At 38.6% G+C, this 24,293-nt stretch overlaps 1 protein-coding gene across 1 annotated transcript; it reads left to right on the top strand.

The window, feature by feature from the left end:
* The first annotated feature begins 456 nt into the window (after window positions 1-456).
* On the top strand, window positions 457-23,532 carry YTHDF3 (YTH N6-methyladenosine RNA binding protein F3). The gene is made up of 5 exons (XM_076329641.1): window positions 457-557; window positions 2,655-2,679; window positions 7,980-8,065; window positions 9,447-11,039; window positions 22,561-23,532. The coding sequence occupies exons 1-5, from the start codon at window positions 534-536 to the stop codon at window positions 22,582-22,584; spliced, it is 1,752 nt and encodes a 583-aa protein (XP_076185756.1). The 5' UTR covers window positions 457-533; the 3' UTR covers window positions 22,585-23,532.
* The last annotated feature ends 761 nt before the right edge of the window (window positions 23,533-24,293 follow it).

The raw sequence follows: 24,293 nt of genomic DNA, 5'->3' as shown, positions 1-24,293 counted from the left end.
CAGCTGTCCCCCTAGGAGCATGCGCATTCCGTGGCTGACGGGGAGGGGGAGAGAGGCACCGACGCCTTCCGCCTGCGCCCCACCGCGCGCATGCGCACTCGCCGCCGGCCCCGCCTCCGCGCCATCGGAGTCGCTGGCGGCGGGCGCGCGCGGGGCTGTTTCCCTCCCCACGTGACATGGAGGCGGGGACGGGAAGGGAAAGGTCAGTGGCGACGCCGGCGGAGGGGGAGCGGAAGGTCAGGGCGCCGCGGAGCGGAAGTGGGAGCCGGAGCCCGTCCGCCATTGTGGGGAAGCGGAGCCCAGAGCAGGGGGGGAAGCGGCGCTGCGTCCGGCCGGCCGGCTCCTTCCAGCGGGAACCCGATCGGCGGCGGCAGCGAGCCCAGGCGGCGGCGACAATCAGGCGGCGGCGGGGAGGAGGCGGCGGAGGAGGCGAGCGGCGCGGCGGGCGGGCGGGCGGGCGAGCGGCCCCGGCGTGCGGAATCACTCGAGGCCCAGGCGGAGCGGAGCGAGGGGATCGCGGCTCCCCGTGAAGAATGTCAGCCACCAGCGTCGACCAGGTACCGGCCGCGGGGCGGGGGGGGGGGGGCGGCCACCCGCTCCCTGCCCTTTCCTCTTCCCTGGCCCGTCGTTAGCCCCGGCGGGGGGGGCGGTGGCCGGGCGGCCGCCTGCACCGTCCCTCGCCGCCGGGGCGGCGCGGTTCGCGACCTTCTCCCTCCCTCCTTCCCTCCCCGCCGCCATGGGGAGCGGCGATCAATCGGAGCCGGCGGCGCCCGGGGTAGCGGGCCCTTTTCCCAGCCCCGGCAGCCCCTATTTATAACCGCTGATCCGCGCCAGAGCCGCTCCGCCTCCCCGCCCGCAGGGCCCGCCGGCGCTCAGCCCCGCGCCTCCCGGCCCGCCGCCCAGCCGGCTCGCCCCCCCCTGCTCGGCCCGTCCCCTTTGTGTGTGCTCGTTCTGCAAGCGAGCCCTCCCCGGCCAAGCCCCTCCGGGCTCCCGTTTTCTCTCTCCGCTCCGGCAGCGCCTTGGTGCCGGGCTCCTCGCAGCGCCCGGCTCCGTCTCCTCTCCCCTGCGCACCTCTGATTCTCTCTGGCTCCTCGTTACCGCATCCTTTCTCTTCGTGCCTTTCTCTCTCCTCACCCACCTCTTCTCCCTTCGGGCCTCTGGTTTCTGCTCCTTTTCCGCGGCCTCCGCTTCTTCCAGCTGTTCTTCTCTCTTTCTCTCCATGCGCTGTGCTGCACTTTTTTACTTGGTTCTTCACGGAGCTTAGAGTTTGTTATTTTTTGTCTTTGCTAGGCCTCTGCTGGCTTTTCTTTCTGGCTGGAAGATATTCTGTCTTGGTGTCTGCTTCCTCCCTGGGCCTCTGCCTCTCCCCAAAAGTTTTGGCCTTGCAGTCTCCTGCACCCTTTCATTTTCTCTCCGTGCCTTTAATGTTTTGTTTCTTTTGTCTCTGTGCATGCTCACCAGTTTCCTTTTATGCACTTATTTCTAGCTCAGTGATCTCTTAGCTTTTCATTGCTGTGTCTTCTACGAAGGCTGCTTCTTCCCAACTTTTTTAGTTCCATGTTTCTTGTTGGTCTCTGCATGCGTTTGTGTCTGGATTAAATTCATCCCAGAAGATGAGGTGGTTGGGGCTTTTAAGGTTACAGAGATTTTTCTCTGGTTTTGGGAGGGGGAGGTGACTAACCAGTGCAGCTTTAGATGGAGCAGTGTTAAACAGTCTTAAGATAACTCTGAAGCAGATGCACGTAAAAGCAAGATGGAGGTGGTTGCCTCCTAAACTTTCAAACCTCTGAATACTGAGTTTTTCAGGACTAAAAATTGTTAGAGTGTGATGGAGCCTGGAGACCCACTTATGCTTAGTTGTACATATGTGAGAAGATGAATTAGATTTTCATGGGCTAGCATTTGTTTTTCTAAGCTATTTTATTTTGCTACAGAGGAATTCAGGATACTGTAACTTGTACTGTTACAGTGATTCTTAATGCATGACAGATTAACAGTGTTTTGTAATGACTAATCCTAAAAAAAAAAAAAAAATCCTCCTTAAGGTATTATTTCCTTGTGTGAAAGCTTGATACAGACTGCATCATTTTCTCAATATAATTGCCTAGACGAGGAATGCACTTGTAGTTCAGCTTACAATATCACTGTATATTCCTTTGCATATCTAAAAAGCAAGGCATTGTAGGTTATTCTCTGATAAGTACCCATCAGTCAACTTAAAAGATGACATCTGATAATGAAGTTCTAATAAAGTTCTAGTACTGGCAGTAATTTTAAGCTACTAACTTTCTTTCTTCTTTTACTCTATGCTTTGTTTATTGCTTAGATTTCTTGGGGGGAGCAATCAAAATTCATTTGTTGTTTAGGTTTTCAACACCATTTAAGCTTCACATGCTGTAAAAGATTAGATTATTTCAATGTTTTTTGGTGAAATTCTTTCAATTTTAAAATTTGCTGGGGTTTTTGTAATATTTTATATGATATTATTTCATGTAAGATCATATTTTTGTAACAGCATGCTTTTAATAATATTTTAAAAGGATATTTAAGTTAAAAAGAGCAGAATTGGCAAATAAATGGAATTACCCTGAAGTAAACATTAGAGGATTCTAACTGAACTTGTTTTGCTTTTTTTTCCACTTTCCTATATACAGAGACCTAAAGGACAGGGAAATAAAGGTAAGTTGATTCCTTGTATTTCTGTATAAGTCTCTAATATTGCTGTTTATGGAAGTTAACGTGTCTTCAGACAATTTTGGGAAGAGAATGTAGGTATAGGATCTCTTTTATTTCAGAGCAAGATGGCAGGAAATTGTGTGCCAAAATGTTATTCCCCAGCACTTGTACTGTGGCACAGCGTACATAAATTTAAAATGTTTTGTTTTGCAAATGAAGATTAATGTCAGAAGTCGGACGATAACATAGCTATTTCTTATTAGCTGACTTTGATATGTTTGTATAATCTCTTTAACAAGTACACCTTGGGCCTTTCTGTGCAGTGAATAGAAATGGTATACTAGAAGAATCAGGAAGAATCTTTTGAACAGCTTCCTTAGCTTGTGAGACAATGTCCACGTGACTAGTCACCTTCCTTATTCTCAGAAATTTGGTGGGCTTTTCATTTTAGCATCAGTACAGAATATTCTCTCAGTGTTTGTAGGCCTTCTGCTTTTCTACTTTTTTCATGTTTCTGTCAACATCTTAGTTTTTAAATACCATGCTCAGTGGGGCTTCTTCTCTCCCACAGAAACAAGGAACTAACTACTTAATATACTTCTCTCTAAAATTCTTGGCAAGTCTGTCGTAAACAGCATCTCAGATTATGTCTTACAATTTATTTCTGGTCTGGAATTTGTTATCTTTGATATAAAGACTAATATTCTGTTTGGGAATTCTTTTTGCCTAATCAGTATACTTGTGCCCATTTAATTCTTAGGTGCTCAGCAAGCTGAGCTATGCATGCACACAGCTGCCTTCGTGTGTTAATATGCTTATTATTTCTTCATGAAGATAAGAAACTGTTTTTTCTTTTTGGAGCTCATGTACTCTTTGTCCCCCAGCTGTTCATTATCTGAACTAATCTAGTTGTTCTCTGTGAACTGTAATTTAATGTTATCCGCAGCGTACTTATTCTATTATTCTGTCTATGTGCAGATTATCTGCTTCTTATTACATATATCACTTATGAGGTGGCACATGGTTCCTGAATCTTGCTGAATTTGGCCTGTTCCTTTTAATTTCTCTGCATTTAGAGAAAAATGAACTTGTGTTTACCTCCTCACACCTTCTCAGTTTGGTCATTCTTGGATACTTGTTCTCTCATATTCTAATACTTCTACCTTTTTTTCCCCAAACTAGAACTTTTAACTGTTTCTTTGTGTCTTTGAAATAGGTTGTGTTTATACCTTCCATGTTGCCCTTAAGTGAGAAGAAAAGTCAGATTCATTTTAGCAAGTAGTTCGTGGCTTCACATTCTTTGAATTACCGTATCTCAGTTTTAGTGAGGTTATTGAGATGCATCTATTAGAGAATCATACAAGCAGTTTTTGAACTATACTCCATTATATGATTTGGAGTGGAAGTATTAAGCATTCCTATTTGGGTGTTATGTTGCAGCTTGTTTAATGGTGAAAATGCACGAATCAGCTTTACTTTAACTTACTTATGTTAGCATATTTTTGTGTGCTATAATTTGTAAATGCTGCAGAAAGTTTGAATCAAAACACATCTCTTAGTTTGCTATGTAAGGAAGAGATTTTTGTATTTCTGAATTTGGATTTTTATGGAGTGCATCCTTTTAAATAATGGATACTTACTATGTATTCTCTTGGTGACAATATGACCTAAATGAAAACTATAGTGAAACAAAGCAGTAATCTCCTCCTTTCTGTTAAATTACTTGGTCTATGTGACAAAACTAAGTTACAATTTAGCATTAAATTAAAGGGCTAGGAGATTGAAGATGGCTGCACAGTGCAGCACGAGTAGTTGGCTTTGGGTTAGAGACTTCTTCAAGAGGATAAATGAAGTCAGTATCAGCAATCCTTACTGACCACATGTTAGCAGACAGTAGTCTTTTTCAGGTGTCATGATAAGTCCCAGCTTAAAGGAGGTTTGAGGCAAGATGGGCTACCGAGTTAACAGACTAATCTGAAGTTGGTTCTGTGCATAAGAGTAATAACGTTAAAGAGGATGGTAAAAAGGTTACTGTCCACATGTCTGGTAGGGCATATGAGAGAATATGAGTGAGCAGTATAAGAGGTGTATGTATGGAAATAGAGTACTTTTCATATTGAAACAAAAAAATATTAGACCTGCAAATGATATTGGGAGGTAGCTAATTTGTATTGTCTAGTAAAATGTTTTTGATACTTTATTCTAGTTGATTATAAATTGGTGTACTGTGCTGTTTCCCTTGACCAGAATTTGTGGGATTGAAGTTCTAGTGTGTAGAGCAGTACTATCCATCTGTTGTGTTGGATATTAATGTTGGTATTTCAAAGACTTGAATGAGTAAATTATCCTGTCTTGAAAGTTTTCTTATTCTAGTTGTCGACTACTGTACAGTTGACATAAAACATCAGAACTGACATCAATCAAATTATGTCTTACAGAGGGGTATGTGGGGGTAGAAACTGGCATTCCTGAAACTCCTTTTTTTCCCTTTTGTTTGTTGTGCCAGTATTACCACACCTGGAATAAGAAAGTGCTGACTTGTGTTTACATATATATGTATATAATTTTTGGTTTTGTAGAAGGTTTAAATGTAAGCATAAGGTTTAAAACAAGAATGAAATGTTATGTGTTTTTTTTAGTATTTATTCTCCACGTTAATCAAGGTGTAACGGCTCCTTATGAAAAAATTATTCTTATGCCTTTGGCCATCACTTGTGCATTTTGCAAGTGGTTATTCAAAGGATAGTAGCAGTTAAAAGAATATAAGCTTGGAGTTCGTTTATTTGATGAGCTGTTTCTTCCCAATATCTAATTACATTGTATGTTTTCACAGTGTTTGCGGAAGTATACGGTATTTTCAGGGTTGGATTGATACAGATATTTTTAGTAACTGTAGATTAGTTTCAATTAGTATTCTTCATCACTGCCCTGTTTAGTTGGAACACTTAATGTGAGATTTTGGGAATGAGGCATGCATCTTAATCTGTTTGCTCTTGTTAAATGTGTGTGGGGGCTACATTCTTCATTATTAACACATTATGTAAAGTTAGAATGAAAAGCCAAAGAAACACACTTTTAGTGATGCTGTTTCACTGGGAAATGTATATATTTACTAGGAAGGATGTCAGTGTAGAGCTATTTTGTGTCACTGACTTAAGAGCTCAATACAGAATGAATAAGAAAGAAAATACATTTACAAGAATATTCTATGTTAGTTGTAATGGCAGACCAAAAATAATTCTGTCTTAAGTGACCTTTAGATACCTCTGAAACAATAAACACAGCAGATGCACGTTTTATGAAGATTAGCTGTCAGTATGAGGAGATTAATTATGATAGGATTTGAGTCTTGACATGCAGCTGTTTATTCCTTCATTTGTGATTGCATGCTTTTAAGAAACTTCTATGCTGCCGTCTGTCTTCCATTATAACAGTATTTGAGAATTGTGCTCTCCATACTATTTGGTTAAGTCTAAGCAATGGACATGGCATGGACAAAAGATTTTGAGGCTCATCCCCTGTGTGACTGGGACAAATATAAAGAGGAATATAGTGTTCCAGCTCATTAATATGTTACCATTGTGTGTGAATTCAGGATGATTAATGACCTTAACTGAAACTATTTATGGAAAAAAAGCCCCAACACCTAATGTTAATTTAAATTTGGTATTTAGTTAGGAATATTGTTCTATCAAGTTTTAAAATCCATTGTGCTCACCATTGCTGGTCGTATTTGGCTGTAGCTAGTATACAAACGCCCTGTGCCAGTTTGTAGTAACTGAAGTGTCAAGTGTTCTGACTTTTAAAACTCCAAGAAGATATTCAAAACACAAGTTGCTTGCTTCCTTCCCAGATACTTGCTTTGAAAAAAATCTTCTGTTGTTCTGTGTTGAATTATGAATTTTTAGCTCTTTTTACTGCTGTCTGAAGTTAATAAATTTTTCCAGAATTTTGTTTACTCCTTGTGATTATATCTATTCCTTTGTAATTTTTTTCAGCTAGTTTCATTCCCTGAAGGCAGTTTGTTTTAGAGGTGTTAAAGTCAAATGTGAAAAAAATTGAAGTAACTTGGTCCAGGCACCACTTGGTTTGCAATGTGAACTTTGGGTGGCAAAAAAACTCTCCAATGAAACAGGAAAAAACCCCACTCTTAAACACTAACTCCAGCAAAGTTTATGGTTTAGTTACGTGGTTGTATATACTTCTCAGAAGCTTTTGCTAAAAGAGGGAAACCACAGAGTCGGCTCCTAACTCAGTGTCTTCAGCTGTCAGAAAATCTGCTGTTTTGTTGTAACTTCTGCTGTCATGGTTTCTCAGTGTACCTTACCGATCACTCTCAAACTTCCCCCCCCCCCCCCTTCACTGAACCTATTTGATAAATAACAAAAAAATTGCATTCAGAAAAGCAGTAATTTATTTTTGAGAAGAGGTCTTCATCTTCAAGTTGTTTGTATAATTGCAAATTGCTGGTTTAAGTGCATGTTCTGCTTTGCACCATGGGAAACAGTGGAACTTAGTAGAAATTTGTGCAATTTGGCTTTGTTTGAATAGTAGCCTTGGGGCGGGTGGAGAGACACTTCAAGTAATTTGGGCAGCTGGAAAATCCCAGGTAGGTGTAATGCCTTAGATGAAATCAAAGGTAATAGGAGGCCAAGAAGAGCAGGTAGGAAGAGATTCCAGCATATAGTGGCATATATGTTGGGAAAGGATTGTAATCACCCTTGGGGACTTTAGCTCTTGTTTCTGTCTTGCTTTGTACCCTCTGAGCTTTAGAGATGCCACTAATGCAGTACAGTATAATATTTATGTAGGAAATACAGAATTAAGTAGTTGAATAGTGGTGCGTGCCCTTCATGGTTGCCTTGGTGGGGTAAGTGACTTTCCTCCTGGCAGGAGAAAGCTGTATGTTGCAACTTTCCCTGGACCTATTGAGTATGTCTGATCTGGTTGGTCTGCACATTTGCACTTGGTCTGGTACTTCTGGAAACGCTGGATTTACTGCCTGTGCAAATAAGGTGTGCCTATAGTTTTTCCTCTGTCTGTGGAGCTCAGGAAAGAATAGTCAGGAGTAGTCTGCTCTGGTTGCCATCTTTCCAGACCTCTCCTGAGATCTGATAGGGATCATCAACAGAATGTGCTATTTTCTCTAAATTTAACAAAGTGGTGCTTAACAATAATTTGTTCAGCCTCAACAAAGCACAAGTAGAAGTATTTCAATGTACAGGTGATTAAGAAGTGTTATCCAGATTAAAAGTGCATAATAGATCTTCCAGAGAGTATACCTAATACAGATTTACTTTTAGTTTCAGTACAAAACGGTTCGATTCATCAAAAGGATGCAGTAAATGATGATGATTTTGAGCCATATCTAAGTAGTCAGACAAATCAGGTAAGTAAACATTGTTTACTATCTTGAAGTTAATTTTGGAGTTCAGCTGACTTCCAGACTTAATTAATTTTTGGATTATATTTCTTAGCATTACTTACTTGCCTGAATATTGTATCTTGTCTTATCATACGGTATCTTAAACAGGTAAAGTCTTCTTAATAATTCTGAAAAAGATTCAGTTAAAAAGTATGCTCTGATGTCTCCTCCTCTTGTGCTTGTGCTCTGACTTCAGAAAGATGCAGTTACAAGAAGCTTGAGGAAAAAAACAAACCCAAAAAACAAAACACAAACCCCAAAACAAAACCCCACACCTTAAATTTACAATGAAATCATCATATATTGGATGCAGTTCAAAACAACAGTTTCTTTGACTCTGAGAAAATACTAACTGCTTGGACGTGATTTCTTTTGAAGTTGATAGCAACTAGCTCACAGTTGATGGCATGATAGATTGAAGCTTAATATTACTACAGCTTGGTATAACTCTTGTGCCAGGAAGTTAATGACTTATTTTAAGAGCTGTGAATTGTCTCTGTAGTCAAAAGTTAATATTCATTAAGTTAAGTTTGTAAGTTGTAGCGGTCTTGAGAGAGAGAAAAAGTGTAAATTTTTAAAAGGCTTTGAGAATTTTTGTTGCCTTCCCATTTTTTTCAAATAATACAACATTAAGGAAGCATCAGCTAGAGGATGATAATGTGCAGTTTTTTGCCCAAAACAGCATCGGAAGTCGTATGGGCGTAGTCCTTCAAATGTCTTGGAGCTTTATCTTCTCAAGTAGTAAATGCTGTGATTTCCCAGGAGTCTTGGGAGTGGAATTTGAATTTAGCTAGCAAACTTTGTTCTACTAGACCACACATTATACTTAATGCCCATTCTCAATAGTGTGGAAATGTTACGGTTTGATTGTTGTTCCTCCTGAAACAAACAGGCGTCCTTGCATCCTTTTCACTATAATATTCTGGCAGGTGTCTCCAATTAGAAGCGAGAAATTTGGCAAAAAACTAAGAATACCAAAACTTTAAATCATAGTTGCAGCTATCTTTCTGTATTTATGAAACTACAGCTGTTATGACTTGTTTTTTAAAGTAGCTTGTTATTTTCTTGATACTGTTGACATAGAGGCATTTTTAAGCCTAGCTCAGTAACTGAAAATAAAGATAATATATTACAAAAAATGGGGCTCTTCAGTGCTTTGAAAAGGTCTCGAGGAAAAAATGGCCATATCTAACGGGTACCTTGTTCATCTTTTATGTTGGAAGGAATGGTGGAAGTTACAAATGCATTCATACAATCCTTAAAAATGTTTTGGACTGTATTACAGGGTTTTTTTGCCCTGAGCATAATTGTCTATATTGCTGATTTTTGTTTTATTTTCTTGCAGAGTAACAGCTATCCACCAATGTCAGACCCATATATGCCTAGTTATTATGCTCCATCCATTGGATTTCCGTACTCTTTAGGCGAAGCAGCATGGTCAACTGCAGGCGACCCTCCAATGCCATACCTGACAACTTATGGACAGATGAGTAATGGTGAACACCATTACATACCCGATGGTGTATTTAGTCAACCTGGGGCATTAGGAAATACCCCTCCATTTCTTGGGCAGCACGGATTTAATTTTTTTCCTGGGAATGCAGACTTCTCTACATGGGGGACAAGTGGATCTCAGGGACAATCAACGCAAAGCTCTGCTTACAGCAGCAGCTATGGCTATCCACCTAGTTCTCTTGGGAGAGCCATAGCAGATGGACAGGCTGGATTTGGCAGTGATACTCTGAGCAAGGTGCCTGGGATTAGCAGCATTGAGCAAGGCATGACTGGACTGAAAATTGGTGGAGATATGACGGCTGCTGTAACAAAAACTGTAGGCTCAGCTCTGAGCAGTACAGGTATGACAAGCATTGCAGCAAACAGCGTGCCCCCAGTTAGCAGTTCAGCACCTAAACCAACCTCATGGGCTGCCATTGCAAGGAAGCCTGCTAAACCTCAGCCGAAACTCAAGCCTAAAGGTAATGTGGGCATTGGGGGCCCTGCTGTACCACCACCACCTATAAAACACAACATGAATATTGGAACTTGGGATGACAAAGGGTCAGTGGTAAAAGCACCCCCAGCCCAACCAGTACTGCCTCCTCAGACTATAATCCAGCAGCCTCAGCCATTAATTCAACCACCACCACTGGTGCAAAGCCAACTGCCTCAACAGCAGCCTCAGCCACAGCAACCACAACAGCAACAAGGACCTCAGCAGCAGGCTCAGCCTCACCAGTTGCAGCAGCAACAGCTGCAAAACCGCTGGGTAGCTCCTCGTAATAGGGGTGTGGGCTTCAGCCAGAACAATGGAGCTGGTAGTGAGAACTTTGGTTTAGGTGTTGTATCCGTCAGCTCCTCACCTTCTGGTGTGGAAGTGCATCCAGTGCTGGAGAAACTAAAGGCCATAAACAACTACAATCCCAAAGACTTCGATTGGAATCTGAAGAATGGACGTGTGTTTATAATCAAAAGTTATTCAGAGGACGATATTCATCGCTCCATTAAGTACTCTATCTGGTGTAGTACTGAACATGGTAATAAGCGCTTGGATGCTGCTTACCGTTCCCTGAATGGAAAAGGCCCACTCTATTTACTCTTCAGTGTGAATGGCAGTGGACACTTTTGTGGAGTGGCTGAGATGAAGTCTGTTGTGGACTACAATGCATATGCTGGTGTCTGGTCTCAGGATAAGTGGAAGGGGAAGTTTGATGTCAAATGGATCTTTGTCAAAGACGTTCCCAATAACCAACTGCGGCATATTCGCTTGGAAAACAATGACAACAAACCGGTTACCAATTCGAGGGACACTCAAGAGGTACCCCTAGAAAAAGCCAAGCAAGTGCTTAAAATAATTGCTACTTTCAAGCATACCACCTCAATCTTTGATGACTTTGCACATTATGAGAAGCGTCAAGAGGAGGAGGAAGCCATGCGTAGGGTAAGAAATCAGTGTCATTATAGTTGCTCTTCTGTTTTTTCTGTTTTGGAAACCTTGTTTTTCACACAACTGGAATTTCTGTGCGTGAGTTGAATCAGAAAGTGGTGCTTTTTACCCACGGTGTCTGTACTTGATATAACTGGCTGTTAATGAAAAGATTTAAGTTCTTGTAACTTGTTTTGTTAACACAGGTACGTGTTTAACCACAGTACTAACATAGGCCCGCATAAGCGGACTTCTGACATGTTTTACTCTTCAAAGTAAACAAAAACTGAATTGAGTGTATTATCCGTAACTGAAGTCTTCTAAACGATTTTTACGGTTTCTGGATGTCACAAAAAGGACCTGAAATTACAGGAGAAGCTTACTTTATTTAACATAACAATTCAATTCAGATTCTGCTTTAACAAAATGTTAACAGCGTGATTACTGTGAAAACCAGGTTTTCCCCTTGATTCAGTTGTCTTTTGTACAACTGTAAAACACAGAAGTGATAGAGTGGTGACTTGTACAGTGTCGGAATAGTTTTTTGGGCATTTCTGACAGAGCATTTCCTAAAAAAAGTAACGTGTAGTTCATTTCTGCGAAGAAAAGTATACCTATGACAAATCTGTAGAGAAAACTTTAGTTTTGGAGGTCCGTATTTCAGAAAAGCAGACAAGGGAAACAGGCATTTAATTCAAGCTATTTTATAGTACTTGTCTACTTTGTCTTGTGTGTACTCTTCCTACTAATAACACGTTCACCATTGGCCACAGTATTTACTTTTGCTATATTTATTTTCTTCCAGGCTTGCTAGTAACGGTAAATACATGATTTGTCTCATGGTTAGAAACATTTCAGGAACTATTGTATCAGTTAGATGATGTGCAAGTATTCAGAAATGGGAGTTTGTATCAGTGCAGTTTGGTGGTAGTGCTCTCCATTCATCCATAAAAACCCAAAAGTCTAGGGGTTATGCTAATTAGGGGCCTTGTGGGATATGAAGTCCTGAATTTGTTCGCTGCTTGAAGCTGCCACAATTCTGGCTGCATAAGAATTTCACCTGCTTCACAACCTCCTTACTTCTCTTAGGTTTCTAGTACTGCAGTGGTTCCACCCCTCTTGTACATTCCTAATCCTTCAACACACATTGCATCTGCTGTAGACCAGTGTTGTGCATATCCAAAATTAATTTTGTAGTTTTATTGCACAGCTCTGCAATAAATTGTCACGTTGGAAGTTTTTTTATTGTTTGGAGGCAAGATGAATATCCCAGTTGGGCCTGTAATGCCTTTTGAATTTTTTTTCTAAAAAGAAAATTAACAATACTGATTTAGGGCATATTCGCGTCCATGCTATCCTGATGATGGGAGGATGGGCTGCATTCTTAACTACTATTCAATGTAAGGGGAAAACTGACTTTTTCAGGCTTTAGTACAACTTCACTGTGATTTTTTGGTAATGTTTCAGAAGGGCTAAGGCTATCATGTTTCTCTGTAGCCTTCATGTTTCAGTATTTTCTTAATTTTTGATGTTTTAAGACACTTCACAAATAACTGGTTTGCATCAAAAGTATCTACTTTTGTGAAAAAACTTATCAAAGGAGTCATAATTCAGACATGCCCTAGCAGCTCAGGAAGATAATGTGTTTTATTTGTGGTTTTGTTCCCTCCGTAGTAGATCAAAGCCACGAAATGTAACGGAGAGGGGGAACATAGATTATGGCAGTGTTTCTATGTGTGCTAAACTTCAAATTCAAAGTACGAAATCCAGCATTTAGTAGGTCTCTAACTAGATGACTCTGATTATGCATGTTTGTGTAATAAAGTAGCATTACTGTTTCCTTTAATATCGTCAGGAAAACATATGTATCTGTATGACTCAAGTACTGAAGTCTGCATTTCTCTGTTAACAGTTACCTTTCCCAATACTATTGGGAGAAAACATACTTGTCAAGATACTTGCATAGTAGGCATTGATTCTTCTACGGCATCGTACCAATTGGTTTTGTGATAAATTATAAAAAATTACTTTAGAGCTGCATTCACAACCTTTAGTTGTGAGGTTTTCTCTTTGTAGATGGATTTGAGATATGCCTTAAGCAAATGACTATGTACTTAAAATATAGGAAGTCCAAATTAAACTAATGACAGCTACTGAGAGTTCATCTTTATCATTCTCTTATGATTGAGTGTTGCTTTTAAACGTCTAGGTTTCTTCTTTTATCACACAGTGTACAACCAACCTGTCTTTAAATTGTAAACATACAATTGTTAACTCTTCTATGATTCAAGAATAGTTTGGAAATGCAACGATTAGTATTGTAACTTTTTGGTTTATGGTTAATTGAGTAATCCTTTACTGCCTAGTGCCAGCTAGGCTTTTGTGGAGCTGTATTTAAATTAGTGCACTTTCTACTGCCAGTAGAACTGTGTAAATTTAAGTTCATGCCTATTTTCTGTGGCAGCTGTGGCAATCGCTTTGTTTCCAGTGTTTCTGTCATGAAAAATGTGCTTATTGATGTTAATAAAATATTAAATGCATCAAGCAGCAGTAGTCATTTACATTTTCCTTAAAGTTCAGTTAATGTTGTGTCGTTGCATAGGTGGTAAGAAACTTTCATGCAGCCAGTGATCTAAACATAGTAAACAGCATATGATTTATGGATTTAATTTACTTTATAACTGTTCATCATTCCAACTAACTTATTTTAAAATAATTGGTTGTAAAAGTTTAATCTTAACAACTCAGGGGGATCAATAATTAATTTCCAATATGACCTAGCAGTATGTTTTATTAAAATATGGCAGTATACTTATAAAAGTGCAATGAATAGTCTGTGATTAACATGAAACTTCAGTAACTTTGCCATTTGATAAAGGTTACTTGCAAATGACTGTGAATAGTCTCTTTAAGCATAAATATTAGAACTCGTGTCCACCACTGTTTGATGTGACCCCGGTGTGGGCAAGGTGTCTACAATTGGGGTTGGAAACAAATTTGTGCAGTAATCATTCACGCTTTTCTTACGGCTCAGGTTCCAGTGTCCTATTTTAAACGTACAAGTGCTACGATCTTTCACCAAAGGAGCAAAGAAATCAGCAATGTTTTTCATGAGTTCTGTCAGTAGTATATTGAAATAATCTGAAATTGCAGTAGTCCTTAGTTTGAACTGCTACTTTGTGGTGTAAATGTGCATATTTGTGTGCAGATTATTTAAAGATGTGTTTGATTGTCTTTCAACAGAAAGCAGTAGCAATAAGATCTAAAAAAATGGAACAGGAATCTTAAAATATTCCATTTAAGAGCATGTAATTACATTAGGAAAATAAAAGGTATTGAAAAGAAAAAAACCCTAATCTGCATTAGTAGTTACGCACCTGATCTTCAATAAATATACGGATCAAAATGAAATGTGGCTCTGATTAAAAACGCAGTCGTTGGAAGATTACAACTTCCTAACCCTCAGATGGTGGCTTGTTAACCTGCAATTACCTCTTGTCCTAGGACTTCTTTTGGTGCTTTTTAGTGCAGAATTCTACTTTTGTAGCATATAATGGAAAAAAAAATCATGGTTCCTCGTAACTGTAGAATGCTTTAGATGGTTTTCTTAGTGAGGTAGTTCAGAAAAATAATTATTTTTTATCCATGAGAGAAGGTAGAGGGATTCAGTATATTTGTGTATATCTAATTTGCATTTGGAATTTTTACTTTTCAGGAAGCCTTTAAGTGGCATGTAAAATGTTAGCTTTCTTCTCTTGTACTGCATATGTTGTAATAGGAATGCTGATACAGCTAAAACTTTCTGACTCTCAAAAGGAGTAATTTAATTCCCCCCCCCCCCCCCCCTCATTCTGATACTAATGTAACTTTTGTTTCTCTGATAATTGGGTCATAATCAGGCTGCAGTGTTAAGCAGTATAACTCCTTTCCAAGACATTGCTGACTTTATGGTTGATTTGATACTTCTTAAAAATATCTTAAGGAGGGAAGTGAGAAAACATCCATTAAGAGTGAACTGTGGACACCTCCTTGTCGCCTTACCCCAAAACCACCAACTACTAGGTTATAATGTCAAAGTCAGATATAGATACATCCACAGTCCTTGTACAAGTCAAGGAAAACAGGTAGTTGACCAACATTTTTAATGTAGTTAAATGTACCAGACAACTTTTTAAAGTTTGTGTATTTACATCTAAAAGAGGTTCAAAACAGTAAATAAAGCAGGTTATGTCATATCTTCTGAGAAACTTGTGCCTTTCCTGTATGCTTTTGATGATGTTTCAAGGGCAATTATTTTGCAGTTTCCTTGAGCTTGATGTTTGTCTACAGTTTCATCTCTATAAATGAAAATGATATTGCAGGTCTCGTGTCTGTTTTAAGAAAAAACAGTATGGTCAGAAAGTAGAAACAGAAGATACGTTTTTATTCCTTTGATCGTGGGATTACTATGTACCCCTGGTCTCGGGAGAAGAGGGTTATTTGGAGCTAGAATAATTTTAGACATGCTGATCCAGAATTTTCATCCCATGATGGTGTGATTATTTACCATGTCTTCATTTGCTTTTGCTTCTTTAGTCTGTTGGAGACACTTAAAAATGACCTGCAAGTTCTCTTGTTATAAACACATGGATTTCAAATGTGCCAGTTTTCTGTGCATTTGGTAGAGTAAATTGTTTCTGTTCAGAGGTAGTGCTTAGAATTTATTACAGTCTGAGGATAGTATGGAGAGGTCTCAATGTTAAAATACGGTATCACACAGAGTGACTACATAAGAGTTTGAGTAGTGGTGTGACCTGCATTTCTCTAGTAAGGGACAAGATGCTGCAACAGGGAAAGTGCAATATTGGACTGTTGAATAAGAGAGATGGAATGTAGTTAAACTCACATGTGGTCTTAGTTCATAGCAACACTTGTATGGATCTTGTTGTGTTTTTCTTTTTGGTTTGAAATGCCTGCCTGCAAAATCAAGCCTACAGAGTCCTTTTTACGGACTGGATTTAAATTCTCTGACTCTGGGACTTGGAAGACCAATTTCTCCTGTAAAATAGGGACCCCTATTGGAAAAGCTGGGAATATCAACCAAATGGTTTACCTTAACGATTAAGAGACCAGTAGTTTTTGGAATCTAATTCTTTAGTGTTCTTAAATATGAAAGTCACTGCCTAAGACAAGACTTCAAACTTGAACTGAGCTGGATCTGTGACAGCTTCACCTTTCCTAAATGCTGTGTCTTTAGGTTGTGGGTTTTAATGCAAAGGAGTAATTCTAAATCTCTTATTCCAGAGCAAAATCAGAACCTTGATTATATGTGAAGAACTGTTAAAATTTATGTGGCGGCCTTCTTGCTTTCTGCTACATCTTCTCAGATTGCATTGCTCTATTGAGAACAAATTGACTAGAACACTGGTGCTTTTCCTGCAGTTTGCAGGGGAGAAATATGTGTGCATATTGCAAGGAAGTCACAACCTGTGTGACTCTTCATGCAGTACTTCAGCCTTGCTTCATTGATTCATGCCACAGATGGGCTAGTTAGAAGAAACTCGAGTGAAGACTGCTGGTGGTGCTTTGCTGGAAAAAATGACACTTTAAAACCATACAGATCTTGCATGTCTAGTAAAACTGTTTCTGTAGATTCAGTTGAACGAGGATTGTTTAAGTTTTGTATCAAAATTGATTGGCTTTAACCTTCAGATTCATCTAATTGAAATGATATATTACAAGAATTTGTATCAGATGATGAGCTATTTGAGCCCAGTTCTTTGTGAGCACCTTTTCAGAGGTCTGTTAGTGTACTTAATATTGATAAGTAATTATAATTACTTTTTTGCTTCTGTACATAGGGATTATAGTCAGTTGTGAAAAAGTAAACATAAGCTTGCATGTTCATTGCACTTTCATATAGAATATAATGAGAAACCAAGATAAAATAAGTTCATGTTTCCTCATGGCAGACTGGAATTTGAGTTACACATGTGCAAAGAGCATGAGTGGTGAGGCTTAAAGAAAAATTGTTTAAGTTCTTCCCCAGTGTATTTTGTAGGCCCTGCAGTGGATGTCATTTCCCTTCCAAGGCTACTATAGATTCCTTAGCAGAGCAATTAAATAAGATCTTGTTGTTGCCCATGGGCGTCTGAGAAAAAATAACAAAGATGTCAGAGTCATCTTTCTGCTTCTTTTGCTGGGACAGTGATCATCACTGAATGCAATTTCCATAGATGTAGTTAGAAGCTATCTGTTGTCAGTCTTTGAAAGCTGATGTTACACTGTCAGCATTGTTAACAAACAATAATGAGGATCTAGAAGCTTGAAAATTTTTTTTTTTAATGAACTTGCTGACATGGCTGTCTTGTAGCTAATTAAGATCTGAAATTTCAATGTGTAACGATGTACAGCACTGAAAGGAAGCACTTGCTACTTGTAGTTAGAATTGGCCGGTCCATCACTGAAAGTATCCACTTGGGAAAACAAGACTGGAAGGGCTTTTCTGGCTCATGGAGTTCAGGCTTGGTTTCTGCAGAACCTTTCCTTGTTGTTTGTTATCATACGGTATCTTTAAAGTAGTTAGGTTTCTTTCCCCAGCTCTGCCTTCTGAATGTTCGTACCCTGTTATTTAGTGTGCTGTGGAATTTCAGATCTGGATTAAGTTCTTATTGCCTTTATCGTTACCGTAATAAAATAATATAGTCTGTCCATGTTCCACTAACAATGCATGTGTCTGCTAAAATTTAAATTTATTTACCTTTTTACTGTAGCTTGTTCACGTTTTTACTGTTGCTAAGTGTGTTTCAGAGATTGAAATAAGTAAAATGCCATCAAAACTAATAGGAAGAATAAATAAATTAGACGTCTAGGTCTCATAGCTTTTCAGACTTTCTTAATATTTATGTGCTTGAAAGCCTTATTTACTGTCTGGAGTTCAAATGATTTGCAGCAGCAGGGTCTCAGATGAGTATTAATTCATAAGGCTTACTGGGAGAAGGAACTGCTCTGGAGTTGTAAAACCTTGTTTGACTAACGATGTTGACTTTGATTTTTAATTTGTGCCTTGCAGTTTTCATGTTGGGATAAGGAATAGGAGAAAATGAGTGTTTAGGGAGGGGATGGCATCTTCACAGGAGAAGTTTCTAGGTCCATGTAAGGCTTCTAGAGATCCTTCCCTCCCATCTTCCCAGAATTCCCAGAAGTGCTTCTCAGAAAAAATATATTTAAGTATTTTTATCTGGTTTTGAGGTAACCTCTGTCTTCAGGAGATTTACCCTCTCTAGTTTGAAATTCAGGAGTGAGAAGTTAAAAAGGACCTTTATTTTACACAATTATAAAGTTTCAGTATTGTAGTTTATGTTAACAGTGAATGAGATCCTTGTCATAAATGGAGTAAACTATTTCTAGCATTTTTCAGTTTTCTCAGTAATCTGTTTTTCGTTGCGGTTCTCAAGCCCCAAGGTCAATGTTTATGCTGTCATAGCTGTAGTGGTACACCGGGGTGCAATAAACTGCAGATTATGGCTGATGCCATTAGTAAATGAGATTTCATGAACTTTGCTGTGGCTTCTTCTCACCACCTCTACAGCTGTCTGTTCTGCCTCTGCCAGGTGTTTCTGCCCACGCAGAGGAGGTGTGTGCCTGTGCCTCACTTCACAGAATGCAGTCTGACATGTTAGCTTACATTGCAGATGAGCAGGGCTTTTAAGCTGAAGATTAAATCGCAGTTTGCAGTGAAGCAATTAAGATGTGCTACATATTCCCTTCTGAAGCTGCTGTGAGAATACTACCTCTTGGGAGAGGGGCAAAGCAGACAGCTTCAGGCATGAGCATTTTAAACATCGCAGTAAGATGCAAAAGTTTGGCAAAATTCTAGGGTTTTTTTGCAAGTATAGAGGATTGTGCTGGAGGTGAGTGTGTGTGGGAACTATCTGCAATTTGCTTGTGCAAGTTTGCAATTCTGGATAGCTTTCAAAGTGGACACCTTGAAATGCTTGTACTTGCAACTGCTGTAAAAAGCAGAAGTCCTCCTTTCAGGTCTACCTTCCCTCACCTATGAGCTTCAGTTTGTAGGATCTTGGAAAAAGAAGTACAGCTGAGGACTGTAGTAGCTTCTTGTTGTTGTTAGGCTACCATTTACATTTTTGCTACTAAAAATGAGGCTTTTTAATTTCCCTTCTTTTTGACAAAAAATTCCAGAAGTCAGTGTTGTGTGCGTCTCAGTAGTTTCTTTCAAATCGGACCAGGAAACATTTTTGTTGCTTTGAATTTTGACATTTTGATAGCATAGAGATTTCCTTAAATCTGAGGATAAAATACATTGCAGCTACTTTTCAGCACAGGATCGTTTGATTATTGCCCTGAATTCAGAGAACTGAAATTTGGAAGTAAGTCAGCCTCACAGTTCAGACCAAGTTAATCCCATATTTTTGTTTGCACTAGATGGATGCATGTTTCCGAGGCCCAAGCATTTTTAGGTTCACCTTCACTTGGTTTTGTCAGTTTGTGTGGAAAGTTATTTGCATGGTCTGCAGCTGGCAAGTACCTTTAACCAGCTGATGCATTCCCACATTATTCTAATTCGAATGGTACTTAATTTCCACATCCTGCTCATAAACGCCCCCTAAAGTCAGGTAACCTCACCCTGGCGAGTTCTGAAGTAAAGCTGGCCTTTGGCAGGGAACCTAAATTGACAGGAGAAGCTTTTTATCCAAGAGCATTGCAAGAGATGTGCAAAGGTTTTGCTCATCTGAATGTAAGAAATAAGAGATGTTGGGTGAAAGGGAGTGGAATCCAGTCAGTACGCTGGAAACTTCCTCTGCTCTGATGGTGGAAACCTGCTGGGGATAAAGTCTTCTGCTAGTTTGTCTATAATCACTGTTTATACAAAAACAAACAATCAAACAAAAGCAACCCAAAAAAACAGAAGAGGAATACTTTTTGAGATGGGAAAGGGCAGTGGTAGCAAGTGTGATCTGACTTAGAGCTCTGGTGGGGTTTAGTTGCTTTTGAGTCTAATACCACTACCTGTGTTTTGAATAAATCAAGTTTTCTCTCTGTCCGTTTTGCTGTACAGAGTGCCAGATGTTGCTGATGCCAATATCTGAAGAACATACTGTTCGCTTGCATTGAAAAATGTCAAGTTTGTATGTCTGCTTTAAGTATTTAAATATAAATGTAGTAATATGTAACTTTGAGACTGCAGGAAAGGTGTGCTGGTGTTGTTTTGAAGCCTCTGTAGAATTCAAAATGGACTTGAAATTTGTAACACCTCCTGTATTTCATCCATTGGAAGCAGGTAGTCAGGATTTCATTCCCTTTCTACTTTGACTTTTTATGAACTTAAATGCATTTTGAGTTCAGGGGCTACACAAAGCACAAGGTCGGTCAGTTCACTGTGCAGCAGTTTGCAACGCAGAGAACGGCTTTCTAGACAGCTTGACTAAGTGGTTACATATGTAATACTTGCAAATGGGCAGGAACCGATGATTTTATTTGTATGTAGGTAGTATTTAAAATTGTTAAAATACTGATATTTCAGTATTTAACATTGCAGTTTCATAGGCTACTACTTAGTACCGCAGTAGTGTTTTTCAGCACTTTGTGCAGTTCTTTCAGTTGAAAGTTCAGCTGCTAATAGTGGAGGAATAATCTGAGATGTGCATGAGCAGGCTATTTTTGAATGCCTTACATGCATAGTGAGGCATGAGGCCAGCTATCATCTGTTTTCAGCCTAGACATGCACTGTTAACATATCAGTTTGTATTAATGACTGATACTATCAATCTCACATTTTAAAAACAGTATCTTACTATGCAAATATTAGTCATGTCTCTTTGAACTAGGAAAAAGTGATTTCTAGCAGAATAGTGCAAGTATCGCGCTTGCGTTAAATGTACTGAAGTTCTGCCCCAGAGAATGTACAGTCTTAGACACAGAGCTGCTGGGACCGTGAGCTGCTTATTGTGACCAAGAACTCTGTGTGAGCTTTACTTTTTTGGTGTTCGTCTTGAAGCAACTTGGAGGTCTGTCTTGGAGAGGACTGATCATCAGCTGGACTCTTAATAACCAGTATAAATGTTACTTATCCTCTTCTTTCATTATAGTGTCTTTTTGGCAGAATTTATTTGGATTCATACGCTAATTTGCACTTTTCTTAAATATTTTCTAGCATAATAATGTTTCAGCGTGGTGTCAGATAGGGTGGTTTTGAAATCATTGTTCAAATGCCTCCTGGTTTATTTTGGTTTTCCCTGCTATGTTTATGTTCCATTTATAACATGCTGTGTAATGCAATAATAATAAAAATACTGGAAATGAGTTTTTTGTTCTCTTTTAAATGGGGGACGGAACCTACCTCTCTTCCATGAAGATATTTTAAAACTTTTATATAAACGTGCTCAGTTGTACACATTAAGAAAGGAAATGCTATTGGAAGATAAATTCTTAGTTTCTTAGAGTCAAACTACAGTGTCTTTTTACAGTCTAGAAGATACGTAATGAAGGCAATGAGATATAGTTTATTGATCTATTTTTTTCCTAGATGTAGTCATAATGCCTAAGTGTATGTTTATCTTTAACAAAGTAGAGAAAATGGAGGATGATGATAAAACACTGAAAATGTTATTTACTCTGTTAGACTTGTAATACAGAGGAAGAATTCATTAGTCCCTGGTAGAGATACAGTGCAATTAGTATTTTAGCCCTTAACCGTACAAAGTTGTTTATCATTGTTTGTATTACACAGATGACATTACACCCTTTGTTCCTTTACACCAAATGCAATATCTCACAATGCTGCGAGGGCTTTGTAGTGAATATGGTCTTGACTGCAACTCCGGCTTGCATTCAGGTGGTTTTTTCCCTGCCATTCCTACCTCACTGGTTTTGCATTTTGTTATTAAAAGTAATTTCTAAAAAAAGTATGGATGGCTTTTTTTTGTTTTGTTTTAAAAATTCTTTTTCTTGCCATTTGAGCAATGTGTGTGTATGGAGGAGGAGGCACTGGGCCAACTTGTTCCTTTACCTTTTGATCTTAAGCACATTGAAACATTTTATCACAGCGGGCTTTGAATAAGATACTTGGAAATATGATCCTTCCATCCATTATATCCCTGAAAAAGTAGAGTAGAATATTTAAATATTCATGCAGAGCATTTTTTGACAAGTTAAGCAGAAGGATTTAGGGTACCTCGTTTATTGCCTTGTTTGTAGGTCCCTTGGTCTCCCTACTCAGTTCAGTTTGTGCAATATATTTTATTGGAAGTGATTTAAAAGTAACATTATAAACCCTTTTCTTTTTGATAACTGTTTTTTGGAACATATTTGCCTTTTAGTTTGATGTATACTTCTGTGTTTCTTTTTAAGAAGTTGTCTTGAACTAGATATTTCATGTTCCTGAAAAAAAGTGAAGCTTTTTCCTTAAACACATGTTGCCTGATTTAGAGAAATTGCAAGCAATGCCACTGTTCTAATGAGAGGAAAGCAGATAATGTTGAACTGTGTGTATTAACATGATTTTCCTTTCTGTTTTTGTTTTTTTTTTTTTTTTCAGGAGAGAAATAGAAACAAACAATAACTATATGGAGATGTCCTGCTAGAATTACAACACTAATGATGTAGACTCTGGAAATGCCTAATATGTCTAAGAAGACGTTATTAAAGCTTTTTTCTGCTTAAGGTGACATCTTTGAACACTTTAACACAAAATTGACTCTTCTTGTAATGGTTCTCATCAGTGCATCTGCCCTTATACTCTCTCACCAAACACACTTGAGAACTGTACCTTCGTCAAGCACTTTCTGTCCTGAAGCTTTTACCAGTATCTGCTGTCTTTTGTATTTATGCATCCTAGCTAAGGCACAGGAGACCGAACGAATGCAAGGATTCATTAACTCTTTGAATTTGTTAAATACTAACATTTAACCATTAGAAGTGGTTCAATGATGTGAGATTCACATTGCTTCAACTTAATTTTTTCTTTGTTGTAGTTTTTTTAATTGTCCGTTTTTAGCTATTCAACAGATTAAAAGCAAATCATGCCATATTTAGTCCTGGAGTAAAACTCAAGTCTAAATGTTCATGTGAAAATTATTGTAGTAATCTTTTAATATGGCAAAGCAACTTTAAGCTGCAGTTTAGCCAAATGAAACGTAACATAAAATTATATTAGGATGACATTTCCCTTGTTTCAGACTGTTTGGTGTAAGAGAATATTAATATGCAGCTTGGTGGACACCACCAGTTAATGCACATTTCTTTATTTTTTTTCTGTAACATGTATACTGAAAAAAGTGCATTTGTCTGAGGAACTGTTTGTTTGCTACCACTCAATGAATCTCAGTTTTGAGTAAATGTACCTCAGTCTAAATCAGACTTTTTATGACCTTTATAACTACATTTAAAATAATCTTTAATTCCTATTTCTGGGTGTTTGCAAGCCTGACAGATTGCTATCATGAAAGTGAAAATTTACTCCTCTAGGTGATTCACTAGCTAAATAAACATAATTCTTGTTTAGCAAGCATATACTCTGTTTCTCAAATTTTTTTGTTTCATTGTCCCAACATCCAGGTGTTCTTTTCCCCTATTTGAAAATATTTTGAGAAGAATACTTTGATCCACGGAGATGACATATTCATGGCCATGTTAACATGATTTTTGTTAGAACCATGCAACAAGAATTTTAGAATACATATTAAACTGGGTAATTCTATACTAGTTTTTAACTTCTAAAAATTACATCTTTTGTTTCAGTTTATATAGCAACATATTCTATCTGCTGAAAGAGAATATTAAAAAAATTTTAAGCGGGTGTATTGACTGTACAAAATACTGAACAGCCTGTACCAAACTCCAGGGATAGCTTTCTCTTTTTAGAACGGCAATGTAGAAGTCAGATACGTTATAGCTTAAAATAGCAATACCACATATTATTTGAACATATTTCATGTCTTACTGTCCAACACAGATGTTTATATTGTGTTTCGAGTCCTACATTTACAGATTCTGGCAATCAAAGTTCTGGAGCTTAAGTGGCAAAGGTTTGTTTTGAATACAGCCTATTTTGCTATATTTTACTTTCTCTCTTCTTAAGCCCCTTGCACTTTTCTAACATTGCAAACACAAAAAGTTCAGTACACACTTACTTCTTACTCATTATTTAAAATATTGTTTGAGGCTGCGGAGTAGCAGATATGAATCTTAATTTTTACTGCCAGTTTTCTGGAAGCTCAAAAGGGAAGCCACTCCCATCTTTTGAGAAAAGAAGCAATCTCACTTAAATGT

Source organism: Aptenodytes patagonicus, chromosome 2 (assembly GCF_965638725.1).
Source record: "Aptenodytes patagonicus chromosome 2, bAptPat1.pri.cur, whole genome shotgun sequence".
NCBI lineage: Eukaryota > Metazoa > Chordata > Aves > Sphenisciformes > Spheniscidae > Aptenodytes > Aptenodytes patagonicus.
This window is presented reverse-complemented; position numbering and strand designations above follow the sequence as displayed.

Coding starts and splice junctions, on each gene's coding strand:
- YTHDF3 (XM_076329641.1), top strand. CDS start 534: ATGTCAGCCACCAGCGTCGACCAG. Junction 2,680..7,979: donor TAAAGGACAGGGAAATAAAG/GTAAGTTGATTC, acceptor ATTTACTTTTAG/TTTCAGTACAAAACGGTTCG. Junction 11,040..22,560: donor AGGAGGAAGCCATGCGTAGG/GTAAGAAATCAG, acceptor TTTTTTTTTCAG/GAGAGAAATAGAAACAAACA.